The sequence below is a fragment of the Micropterus salmoides genome, unplaced genomic scaffold, assembly GCF_014851395.1.
Source record: "Micropterus salmoides isolate LMB-PRFRI ecotype aquatic unplaced genomic scaffold, ASM1485139v1 Ms_hic_scaffold_11, whole genome shotgun sequence".
Classification (NCBI taxonomy): Eukaryota; Metazoa; Chordata; class Actinopteri; order Centrarchiformes; family Centrarchidae; genus Micropterus; species Micropterus salmoides.
The window spans coordinates 1827132-1840198 of NW_024040152.1; the positions used below are offsets into that span (position 1 = coordinate 1827132).

Consider the following 13067-nt stretch of genomic DNA (forward strand, 5'->3'; position numbering starts at 1 on the left):
ACTTTTACTCACTTAGTCGTGGAGTCATTTTACCCTGTGGTACTTTTACTTTCTTTGAGAACAATTCTTGCAGCGCTGCATATTGACAGGTAACTGGCTTTACACCTCTACATGCTCCAACAGTGACTGTAATGATTTATAAAGGCAAATAAAAGAATGTCACAGAGACACCGCACACATCCCTGTCCTGCTCATGCTGCTTGGCTTACAGGTGAAAAGAAGGAACACTAGTCTACCAACCAAACATCTTACCTGTGTCTATCATCTTGCAATGTTTTATTGCAGATAGTTTTGGTGTACAACAGCTCAGAGGAGCAGCTGACTGCCATACCTGGAACATCCCTACACTGGCCGGGTGGAGTATGTCCTCTTGATGTTCCATTCTGTGGCCTCAAGAATGATAACCCCCTCTGCCTCGCAAGTCAGTGGACCAAACAAGATCAAGTTTACTTTAGTTTAAGACTTTTCCAGAGTAACGTGTTGTTTAGCTTTCCTACGTCTTCCCATCTAAAATCTGATGCAGTAAACATTAATATTCATAATGGTTGGTGGTATATTGTCATGTTATTAAACTCTTCTTCATACAGAATGTGGATGCAGAGGTTATTAAATAGTTCCTCTCTCTCCGACAGAGACGATCACCATCCACCAGATGGTTTCCATCGTGATCGTCTTCATCTTCACGATGACCCTCACCGTCACCATCTTCATCTACAGGTGAGAGCTATAGCTGTCTGCTCTGATTAATCTAAAATGCTATAGTTTTATTTGCATGTTTTAAAATGTTTGTAAATGTCTCATCAGACAGCAGTTTTGCTTATTTAATTCGTGGATTTGTTTTGTGTTTGTATTTGTAGCCAAATGTGGGGGAAAAATGGAAAGATGTTTTCCAATGTTGGTATTTTGTGATTTGGATGTGTCTGCTGAGTTTGTACAACCGTGTTTCCCTCAAGGTGTCTTTGGATATAGTGAAGCAAATCTGGTGTCATACGCAAGAAATGGACCGCTGGACTGTTTTTATTTGTGTGACTGTGTTTATTTGACCAAACAGATATATACTGACTGTACGTTAGCTGAAAGATCTGTGTCTGTGGTTCAGTACAGCCTCTGACTGATCTCAGAACTTATCCAGAACTTTTATTTCCCTCCAGTTTCTCTCCTCTTTCTTCACTGTATGCCATAGACTGTGCATAAAAAGCTGTATGTTTATGAAGCAGAAAACCTTCAGGATACTCATGAATTTTTTTGTTCAAACACACTGATTGTTCGCGTTAATGTGCAACAAACCTGCATTATCAAATATGTTTTGAAGGAAATGCAAATTTGCCTGGTGTAGTTCTTTTATCAACATAATGAGAAAAATGCTTTTAAACAAATTTGTCAAACTTACTGAAGGTAATTATTAGTGGTGTGATGAGACGAGATGAGATTCGAGATTGGGTTCACAAGATCGAGACAAGACGAGATTTTAACACTATTTTTAAGAAATCTTAATGCTGAATGAAAATTTTGAGCATTGAACAGTTCATTTCTGCATTCTGATGAATTTCTGCACCAGTTTATGGTGAAAAGAGAAACACAAAATTCAGGCGGCAGGTGACGATTCTAACTGTATAGCCTAATTTATTTAATATCAGCCCTGCTGAGTCATGATTCAGTCTTCCCTCCTGTGTCTTTGTTTGGAGTAACCTCTTTAAATGAGTCTGTGGCACCTTTTCACATCAATGGCTATTTAATTTTAATTCAGTTAGAAACTCCTGGACTTTAATAGCTCCTTGTTTCATCAGATTCTCTGCTTATTCAGAATCTCTCCCACAGATCTGTGATCTGACAGGCCCAGAGAAGAGGCAGAATATTCCCGTCATCATTTAATGAGAAGTCTACCTGCCCTCTACTCTGTGGTGCATTATGTTTTTGATCTGCTGGTAGTAACGTTATCCCCTTCAAACACTTGTGATCAGCAGAAATCTCACCACAGATCCACATGTTAACTTTAACAGCTCAGAGTGCAGCTCACAATCCCAAACAGAGCAGGCTGCACTTCAGTTTTTACATGTTTTAGATGCTACATTACCATTTGTCACAGCTGTCTGGACCCTTGACTGTATAAAAAAGGTCTGGACTCACAGTGCAAGCGCGTTCAGCTTATTACTATCACAGCATACGCTGGTGTCAATCAGTTGGGTGGAGTTGATTCGCTCCTTGAGTCTGTTTTATCAGTTATACATTTGTATGGGGTTGTGATGGTGCAGTGGACTTGGTGTGAGAGACCCGGGTTCAATTTCCCACTGTGACACCTAACCCCAAGTTGCTCCAGAGGCGTGCGACCTCTGACATATATAGCAATTGTAAGTCGCTTTGGATAAAAGCGTCAGCTAAATGAATAAAAACTTAAAATGTAAAATATTTCATTGCGTGAGAAAATTAGCGTGTGGCTTGACAGCGTGTGAAAAATATCACTTGCATGAGTCTTGCGAGGCAGCTTTTTACCTTACGAGAAATCTCATCACAATTTAATCTCGCAAGATCTCGTGGTGCGAATCTCGTCACAAATTAATCTCGTCACACCCCTAGTAATTATTGATCAGAGTTGGCCTGTAACCTGCGCCTCCCTCTCTGCAGGAGGATGAAGCTGGAGAAGGAGCTGGTGGCTCAGCTCTGGAGGATTTCCTGGGACGACATCCAGATGAGCAACCTGGACAAAGTGCTGCGTAGCGGCAGCAGGATCACGCTGTCACTGGTCAGCACACACTCACACAGAAAACCCACACACTTTACTAGAGTTCTTGATGTTTTTGTTCTGTTGCTTTTCATGCTCCTTTCATTTGGTAATTGTGTCTTTTGTTGTCTGTAAGTTGAAGCACTTTGCGTGATTACTCTTTTGTGTTCAAAGCACTCTTGACCACGACCACACACGTTTGTTCCTCTATCCCTGTGGGGATGTCTCGTGGACACAGTGCTTTCCTTAGCTCCTCATCCTAACTTTAACCATCACTACTATATGTCTAAGCTTAACCCTAACAGTACTCTGAACCCTAAAACCAAGTCTTAACCCTCAAAAAGTGTCTCTCTGATCCTGTGTCTGTCTCCAGAGAGGCTCTAACTACGGCTCCCTGATGAATGGAGATGGAAACCTGCAGGTTTTTGCAAAGACTGGATACTACAAGGTGTGTTTTTTATCCTAATAATAATAAGTCAGACTGAACATGAAGGACCAGGCATTTACTTCCAAATAACTTCCTGTATTCTCCCATATGACTGCTGGGATCAACCAACATCCAGTTTCTCAAAGCCTCTTTATTTGTCATTAGTTCAAAACCTTCCCGCTGTCTAAAAGCTTTTTCCTGTCATCCAGGAAGTGATGCACTAAAGAAATATGTCCTCTGATGTAAGGAAGTGGTGTTTCAGTTACAGGAAGAATCACATGTTTTAACATTACTTTGGTGATAGAGCTGCAGTCTTTTGTCTACACAGGAAGCAGGAATGTGTCTCATTGTCATCCGCTGCTTGTGATTACGGTGTACCTACATTATAGCAAATATTCTGAGCAGTTTTATAATCTAACGTACAGCTGAAGGACTGACAAACATCCATCGCTGTTTACATAATTAGCTCAGCTCTCCTGCACAGCGGTGGGATCAGCTGGTCGTGTTACTATGTTAGTGGCCATGACTGGTCATCGTGTTGGTATTTGTGTTTTATTACGTGTATATAGCATTATTGATATCTTAACATTTCAAAATATGTGTTAATACAATAATTCTTCATCATAAACACACAGCCACAGGAGACTCACGTGTAGGGCTGTCGCGGTGAAGTAATTTCCCCTGTGGTAATATGTTGGGACTCAACAGTGCGGTATCATCGCCATATAGCAGAGTAACAATGTCTGTGGATCTTACCTCACTGCACAGAAAGCCACCAACGGCAGCTTTATGGTCGGAGCAAGCCAGTTCTAGGCCTATGTGCAATCATAAAAATTATGTATGAGCAGTGTGCGAGTAACTTTTAAGACAATCGCAGCATTATTGTTCGGACACCACAACAACAACCTACAGTAACTCCCTCCCTGCCCTGCCGCTATTGTTCATAACATAGTTGGACTCTCCAACTATGCTCTCTGGCGGGACGTTAAAAAAGGTTTGATTTACTACAGCAATCATTCAAATGATGAAATATATGATTATTGACAAAATTTTCTTAGCATTAACATATTAGAGACCAATGTAGAGCCTTTTGCTTGCTCAAGGATTTAATGAATAAATGAAACCCACAGAAATGAAACAGCTGTAATGGATTTAATATTCAAGTGGTAAAAGAGTAGGCTATACTATTATATGAAATTATGATGAATATAGGCTGTTAATTAATATAGGCTATTATTGTTATACTAACAGTATACTATTAATTGAACATTATAATCTTTATTTAATGTCCTTCTGACCGCGGGCAGGATGAGCCAGCACCACATAATATTATACTAATACACTCATGTATACTAGTTCCTCCTCCAGGTTGTGGATGGAGTCTCTGCAGTGGACAGATGTAGATTTATCCATCCAGACATCCTGGCATCCATCCAGAGTCAGGATGCCAGTGTGCCAATATTTGCTCCTTCTAGCCGCCTCCTCCGTCGAGCATCACACTCCCTTAGTTCTGTTTTAGTATTTTATAAATATTGTTCATCGTTTAACTTTGTTCAGAAACACATTTCAAAATGTCAGCATTTTCCTTGATAATCAAGCAAGAAGACTTATAGTTTAGACTCAACCATTTTTTTCAATATAATCAAATTGCAATCGCAATATTTTCCACATTAATCGCAATATGACTTTTTCTCCAAATCGTGCAGCCCTACCGTACACTTTTTTTTTTTGTCTGGGTATTTTAGTCTGATTTTAGTCAAAAGAAAGTATTTTAGTCTAGTTATAGTTATTAACCATCATGTTAGTCTTTTCTAACTCATTAGTATAATTTTGATTAGCATTTTGGTCAATGTGCTCTAAACAAAACAGAGATATAATTCGAATGTTAGCTTTTGTCTCATTTTTATTCCAAAGGGGACATTAACTGATCTTATCTTGTCAAGTTTGTAGTGTTTTTTCCAGAAATCTTATAACCACACTGCTTGCCGTCCTTCTGTTTTTTTGTCTGCCTCACTGTATTTGAAATAGGACCAAATATCTAAGCACCTCTTTCTCCCGAGCATGTTGTGTTCATCACCAGAGTTCGCATCTTCCACAGTAAGGTTTTCCTTGCTAACGCCAAGTTAGCTAACTTTTAAAATAAACCGTAAAACAACACAAAACACAGCAACACTTACTGCAGAATACAAATAATATAATTAACCTGCATAATAAATTAAACATCAGTGCTGTAAATGTTTTACCATAGAAACAGTTGCTGCACCGCAAAGTATAGCTAGTTTAACTCTGTACACAATAACCCAATTTTACAGTCGAATACAGAAGGAAATAACAGCTTTTATGAGTGGAGAGCAGCTGGAGGTCCAGATGCTGGCCAGAAACTTTCTGATGAAAAATAAAAAAAAGTTTCAGACCGTGAAAACGTTTTTGCTGCCAGCTCACATCTCTAGGATCTGAGTTTACGGTTTAAATTTAGATTAGGTTGATTAAGTTGAGTGTGTTGCAGCCCAGCGATCTTGCTCTCTGTGTCTCTTTCAGGGAAACATCGTGGCCATGAAATACACCAACAGGAAACGCATCGAGCTGGACAGGATGGTCCTGTTTGAACTCAAACACGTGAGTGTGTCTGCTTCAGTAACAGCCTTCATACAGACAGAAATTGTTCAAATGATTCACCAAAAAATAAGAGCAGTCACCAACGAGGTCAGATCTGATCATAAAAAGGTCATGTTGAAATCAAGAGTGTGTATTGATTCATTTTTTATGAATATTTGCGTTTATTATTTATTTATTTATTTCATGTTTTATTTTCTGATGATTATGTAATAGTTACTGTTTTCATTCATTGCCATTTGAACAGTCTCCTCATAAGAACTTTGTTCAAGAGGATTATGAAAAAAATAATTAGTTAAGAAAAAAAGTTGGTATTCAGTAAGGATCAAACTAACAAGTCATTCTAATATTTGCACTGAAATTACCATTAGGCTTTAGGCTGTCGTTCCTGCTGTAAAGTGATTGTAACAAAACATAATATATACTTATATATTTTGTATTTGTGTAGATGCGAGACGTTCAGAACGAACATCTGACCAGGTTCATTGGAGCGTGCATCGACCCTCCCAACACTTGTATCGTCACAGAGTACTGTCCCAGAGGAAGTCTGCAGGTACACCTACCTGCGTCTGTCTGTCTGTCTGCCTGCCTGCCTGCCTGTTTCTCTGCCTGACGTTTGTTAACTGTCTGTATTTTGTGTCTTCAGGACATCTTGGAGAACGACAGCATCACTCTGGACTGGATGTTTAAATATTCTCTCATCAATGACATCGTTAAGGTACATTTATTTATTCATGTTTCATCTTCCAAATCTGTAATCATGTAATTAGTAGTAAAAGTATTTATATATTTAACAAATATCGTATGTACCTGATAATCAGCTGTAGGTGTCCAAACTCTCTGTCTGCAGGGCATGGTGTTCCTCCACAACAGTGTCATCGTCTCTCACGGTAAACTCAAGTCGTCCAACTGTGTTGTCGACAACCGCTTTGTCCTGAAGATCACAGACTACGGTTTGTCCAGCTTTCGGTCCTACAGCGACTCAGGAAAAGACGCTCATGCCTACTATGCCCGTGAGTTTGCCATTTCAGCCATTTATCTATTTTACTACATCTTCTCTTAAGAATTATACATCCAGACAGCTTTAATGCAGTTTCTGAAAGGTGTAGCTTTGGGACTAGCCTGTTTCTTTCAACAAGTTGTAGATTTTAGGTCAAGATTCTGCACATTCATCCATAAAATTAAAGTAAATATCAGCGTTCTCATCATCCTCATGTATGACTGTGTAGACTTGGCTTTAAGTGCGTTTTACTAAAAAACTCTTTTTTTAATTTAATTAAAGAAGCCGAAGTTGTCAAACACTAAATGGCTGTACAAGAACTTTGGCTGAATAAAATCTAAAACTCTAAAAGGCTAAATTAAATCAGTAAAGACTCAATGTGACTAAAATTCAACATTTGACATTTTGGTTGTGCCAAAAAAGTATTAATTACTAATCCAATTATCATTCAACTCCAGTTAAAATAAATACAAATGCACAAAAACAATAATAAATGTATATAATATAAATAATATAAATATAATATTCCTAAGCCGGCCCGGTGCCACAAGGGACAGCAGGGGGCTTTCCACCCTTAGTTGTATTAACTGCCTGTAGACCTACAGTTACGGCTTGCAGTTATTGTGATAGATAATAAACATAAGCCGATATGCATAATATTATCAAATGTAGGCTAGCCTATAAACATGTAGCCGGAATAGTTTTAGTCTAAAGTCGTCTTTCCGTGTTGTGATTTGTTGACCCTTCAAGAGAGCGTGGTGCTCCCTTGTGTGTTTTTTGACCTGTTTTTTGACCTATATGTAGGCTAATGTTTAGCAAAAATGTCATTATTATACATGTTTCGTTGGATAAAAGTCTACTTAGAATTTTGGAATTGATTAGAATTATTTCCCTTCAATAAATCCTTTGGTTTAGACTTTTACACTTTTGTATGTTTACTGGTCCGCGGAGCAGAACAGCAAGCTAAAGACACCTTATTCTTCATTATTATTACATAATAGTGCAATAGTCAGTCGTTTTTCTAAACAGCAGGCTATGCAGCATTTAAATTGTGTTTAGAATATAAGGTAAGGTAGGGAAATGTTCACATCTAGTCAAAACGCCATTATTGTTATCCGCACGATGAAAACAAATGCGAGATTTGGCACAACAGGATGAGAACCTACTGTTTTACTATATGAAAAGATTTGACCCCTCGCCATTTTTAAGTGCCCTCTCATTCACTTCATCCCGGCACCGGGTCTGCCAGAAGCTGTAAAAGAGCTAAACCATTCCTAAAACTTTACTTCATCTTGCCAGTGATTCCCACAATCCTCCTGTCCTCTCGTTCCCCTGCAGAGAGGTTGTGGATGGCTCCAGAGCTGCTCCGGATGGAGTCTCCTCCTCCTCACGGAACTCAGAAAGGAGATGTCTACAGCTTCGGCATCATCCTCCAGGAGGTGGCGCTGCGCAGAGGAGCCTTTTACCTGGAGGGAGACCCACTCAGCCCTAAAGGTAGGATACAGTTCCCACAGAGAAGGCTCTGAATTCAATTCAATTTCAATTAAATTTTATTTATATAGCGCCAAATCACAACAACAGTTATCTCACAGCGCTTATAAATCTGAAGGCTTTCACACCATGTGATTATCCTTGTCCTGTCTGCCCTCCCAGGTGGGGTGTCAGGTTTTTACACAAAATTAAATTATATAAATCAGATTCAGGTTTTCATGTGTCTGCTTTGGATTGAAATTTTGGACCTGTGAACACCGTCCTCACCAGCAGAGGTCCTTCCTGTGAACAATGAGCAGAGTGCTGGAGCTACATCATGTACAGTATCAGGATGTACAGTGGTGTGAAAAAGTGTTTGCCCCCTTCCTGATTTCTTAGTTTTTTTCATATTTGTCACACTGAAATGCTTGAAATCATCAAAAAAAAATTAATATTAGACAAACATAACCTCAGTAAATACAAGATGCAGTTTTAAAAGATGATTTCATTTAATAGGGGAAAAAGCTATCAAAACGTACCTGGCCCTATGTGAAAAAGTAATGGCCCCATGTTAAATCATGAATTGACAGTGATTAACTGAGTTCATTTTCACAAACTACACCCAGGCCTGCTTACTGCCTAGAAATCACCTAAATATAACCTGTCTGACAAAGTGAAGCAGGCTAAACCTTAGCTTAAACCAGAGATGCTCACAAGTCTTAAAGTCAAAGTAAAGTCTCAAGTCTCTGAGCAAGAGTCCAAGTCAAGTCCTAAGTCTCTGAGCTAGAGTCAAAGTCAAGTCTCTGAGCAAGAGTCCAAGTCAAGTCTCAAGTCTCTGAGCAAGAGTCCAAGTCAAGTCTCAAGTCTCTGAGAAAGAGTCCAAGTCAAGTCTCAAGTCTCTGAGAAAGAGTCCAAGTCAAGTCTCAAGTCTCTGAGCTAGAGTCCAAGTCAAGTCTCTGAGCTAGAGTCCAAGTCAAGTCTCTGAGCAAGAGTCCAAGTCAAGTCTCAAGTCTCTGAGAAAGAGTCCAAGTCAAGTCTCAAGTCTCTGAGCTAGAGTCCAAGTCAAGTCTCTGAGCTAGAGTCCAAGTCAAGTCTCTGAGCTAGAGTCCAAGTCAAGTCTCTGAGCAAGAGTCAAAGTCAAGTCTCTGAGCAAGAGTCCAAGTCAAGTCTCAAGTCTCTGAGCAAGAGTCCAAGTCAAGTCTCTGAGCAAGAGTCCAAGTCAAGTCTCAAGTCTCTGAGCAAGAGTCCAAGTCAAGTCTCAAGTCTCTGAGAAAGAGTCCAAGTCAAGTCTCTGAGAAAGAGTCCAAGTCAAGTCTCTGAGCAAGAGTCAAAGTCAAGTCTCAAGTCTCTGAGCAAGAGTCCAAGTCAAGTCTCAAGTCTCTGAGAAAGAGTCCAAGTCAAGTCTCTGAGAAAGAGTCCAAGTCAAGTCTCTGAGCAAGAGTCAAAGTCAAGTCTCAAGTCTCTGAACAAGAGTCCAAGTCAAGTCTCTGAGCAAGAGTCCAGGTCAAGTCTTTGAGCAAGAATCCAAGTCAAGTCTCTGAGCTAAAGTCAAAGTCAAGTCTCAAGTCTCTGAGCAAGAGTCCAAGTCAAGTCTCACGTGGTTATAATGAATGTTGTATCACCAGCTGTGTTCAATCCAGGCTGCTTATAAAACTGCATAGCTATCAGGAATTCTGTAACTGTAACCTGTTTTTTACTTACAGAGCACGACCATCTAATGTGCAATGCAATTAATGACAGCTTATTGTCAACACACCACCAGACTCTCAAACCAGTGTAGGCCTAATGTTAACTAAATAAATCTGTAACATTACATGATTAAGAATGAACCTGTAACCTGTTTGCAGCCAACGGTAATAATTAACATGATGGCAGCCAGCAGGGCGTAAATAATTACATAAATAATTATAATCCCAAACCACAAGTTTTGGCAAGTAAACAAACGCTCATTCATCTTTTCATAACGAACAACAGTCGGAGTTAAGCTCCCGTAGGTTGTAGCTAAAGCAAGAAGCAAGCTAACGTTGATGGCCAATGCTGAGCTAAACATGTTTATTAACCACAGGTTACGAACCTATTTTGTGTTCAGCGCTTCTTTGTTTGGTTCCAGTTGTATGAAGTTTTAAAGCCAAAGTTTATGATGAATGGCGCAGCAGCTGCCGCTGTTTGTTGTCCTCTCGCACGTGCGGCTGATACTACCTGTATCACCTACCTGAGGAGCAAGCTCATCAGACGTTTCCTAAAAATAAACATTGTTCATGAGTCCCGCAACTCGAGTACGAGTAGAGTCTGAAGTCCTTTGAGGATGAGTCTGGAGTCGAGTCTGAAGTCTCTGTGTGTGCAACTTAAGTCGGACTCGAGTCAGAGTATCAAACTCAAGTCCCCATCTCTGCCTTAAACAGGCCATTCATGCTCGAAAACCAACCAGTGTGGGTGAATTAAAACAATTCTACAAAGAAGACTGGAAAACTCCTCAACAGTGACGTGAAAGACTCATTGCCAGTTATCGCAAACTCTTGATTACAGTTGTTGCCGCCAAGGGTGGCTCAACCAGTTATTAGGTTTAGTGGGCAATTACTTTTTCATATAGGGCCAGGTAGGTTTGGATTGCTTTTTTCCTTTTAAAATTAAAATCATCTTTTAAAAACTGCATTTTGTATTTAGTCGGGTTATGTTTCTCTAATATGAAGTTGTTTGATCTGAAACATTTCAGTATGACAAAGATGCAAAAAACTAAGATATCAAGAAAGGGGCAAACACTTTTTCCCAGCACTGTATATGAGGAAATGAAGAGATGGATGGTTCAACTATCCACTTTTTTTTTCAGCACTTTTTCAATTTCTATGCGTGTCCAGGGCCCCAGACTAACTTTTCCACTTGTCAGTTGGTCGCACCACCTTTAAAAAATTTTTTCTGGGGTACATAAGATTACAGAGATGAATCGATGACTGATTATAAGTGGGGTGATGTATCAGTCCCTGCGATCCTTACTGTTGTTGCAACTTTTAAGTTTCAAGCTAAGACTGTTGCCTATAATATAAACACAGCAGATCATCCTCCTCATAACGCACCATGCTGGCTCTGGCTAAATTTGTGCGCAGGAGAGGCTCAATGCACAACCTGGATGAGAAACTAGTTTAAATGAGTGAATTTGTATAATTTTACAACATAAAATAAAAGTACAATGATCATTTAATAATTTACTGTTAGTGTAATACAGGATTTTTCCTGGCTCAGAATGGGCCTTTGGGGGGTGACTTTGACAGCACGTGTACAGTAAAGACAATGACTTACCTAATGACCAAAATCTATGTATTTTCTTGTTTTATTGGACCATTTGATAAACAGCTTTAATATTGTGAGAAATAACAGGAAGTCTTTAGTGAAAGCTTTGTAACGGAGCGTTCAGGCGCAGTCACACCATACATACATGTGAGTTAAACCAGCGCAGCCGGTGGTTTATTTATTTAATTTATTTAAGGGAAACAACGAGCCTCAAAGTCGAATTCTTATAGATTTACCAGTGTAACCTGCCTGGTACAAGGGAGGAAAGGAAAAAAAGTGATGACTGCCGTTACCTTTGAAGCGCTCATTAAGTCCAAATGTGTCAGCTCCTTGATTATTTATATTCCTTTACTCTGTAAGGGTCCACCGATCAAAAGAATCAAAACAGCTTTTCATAAAAATAAATCCAAGTTGTGAATCCTGTCATGTGAAGACCATCACTCTCTGTCTGCTAACTTCTCTCATCCTGCACCGTGTTGTTGTTGTGATGTTACTTCAAAATAAAAGCGCATAAGCCATCTGTCGGAGCTAGATCAAATGAATGACGTGTATTTGGTTGTTGTAGGTTGGTTGAAGAACAATCACAGTGACGAGCACATTGACTTAAAGGTTCAGTGTGTAAGATTTAGTGGCATCTAGTGTCGAGGGTTGTGAATTGCAACCACCTGTCCAGTCTACCACTGCCCCCTAACCTTTCAAAGAGAGTAGGACAGCTACGGTGGCTGACGCAGCACAAAAGGTGTCTCTTCTGAGACAGCAGAGAGACCAGTCAAGAAATTAGGTTTCTTTAGGTAGATTTATTAAGAAGTTATATTTACTTAATTATTCAGTAAAACCATATGTTATTGTGACTTGGCCACTGACAGATAACATGGAAAATATAAACCAAGAGTGTGAAACGCTGTTACTGTTTCTGCACCACAGTCCATTATAAACCACACATTAGATAAAGTTTATACAAACATGGACAAGGGAAACACGTTCATTCTCTCTGTGATTATGGACCCTCGCCAGAACTGCCTGCCAACAATAATATCCGGCCCGCTGCCAGATTATGGTGCTTTGATAGCAGCAAAAACAAAAATACTTTGATAGCGGTGTTGAAATAGATCTCAGTCATGACAGCAACAGTTACTCACATAATCACTTCCTCTTTAGTGGTTTTGCCTACAAAATAAAAGCGTGAGAAGCTTGTTTACTGCAATGCTGTATAGCTCTTGGATGCTTTAAATCACTGGGACCGTCATCTACTCAGACAAAGTAGGCTATTGCCAAATTTTTTATGAGCTCAGTGCTACGCGTGTGCGGCCTATCAATAGCACTAGCCTGTACTGCAGTGACTGGTGTTATAGCTAATGCTAATTAGCAACAAGATGCCAACCTTCTCCACTACTCAGTGGCCTGACTTTGTTATATGAATGCATATATGTGTCGTCGTCCCCCTCCCCATGGTTGGGTAGAAATTGTATGTCCCAGCAGGAAGTGCACAGCTATGTTATGTTCTGTAAGCAGTTAATAATACAGATGCACAGCGCATATACCTAGCATAGTCT

General features: G+C 39.7%; 1 protein-coding gene across 2 annotated transcripts in view; it reads left to right on the top strand.

Annotated features, from left to right (window-relative positions):
* Positions 1–13067, top strand: part of LOC119896925 (atrial natriuretic peptide receptor 1-like) — a 151813-nt gene that overhangs the window by 121795 nt on the left and 16951 nt on the right. For both annotated transcript variants that reach the window (XM_038710358.1, XM_038710360.1), the window contains exons 7-15: positions 286–421; positions 633–717; positions 2623–2740; positions 3093–3167; positions 5685–5762; positions 6208–6312; positions 6406–6477; positions 6610–6772; positions 8098–8253. In XM_038710358.1, the coding sequence (XP_038566286.1) occupies positions 286–421; positions 633–717; positions 2623–2740; positions 3093–3167; positions 5685–5762; positions 6208–6312; positions 6406–6477; positions 6610–6772; positions 8098–8253 (988 nt within the window). The remainder of the gene's footprint in view (positions 1–285; positions 422–632; positions 718–2622; positions 2741–3092; positions 3168–5684; positions 5763–6207; positions 6313–6405; positions 6478–6609; positions 6773–8097; positions 8254–13067) is intronic.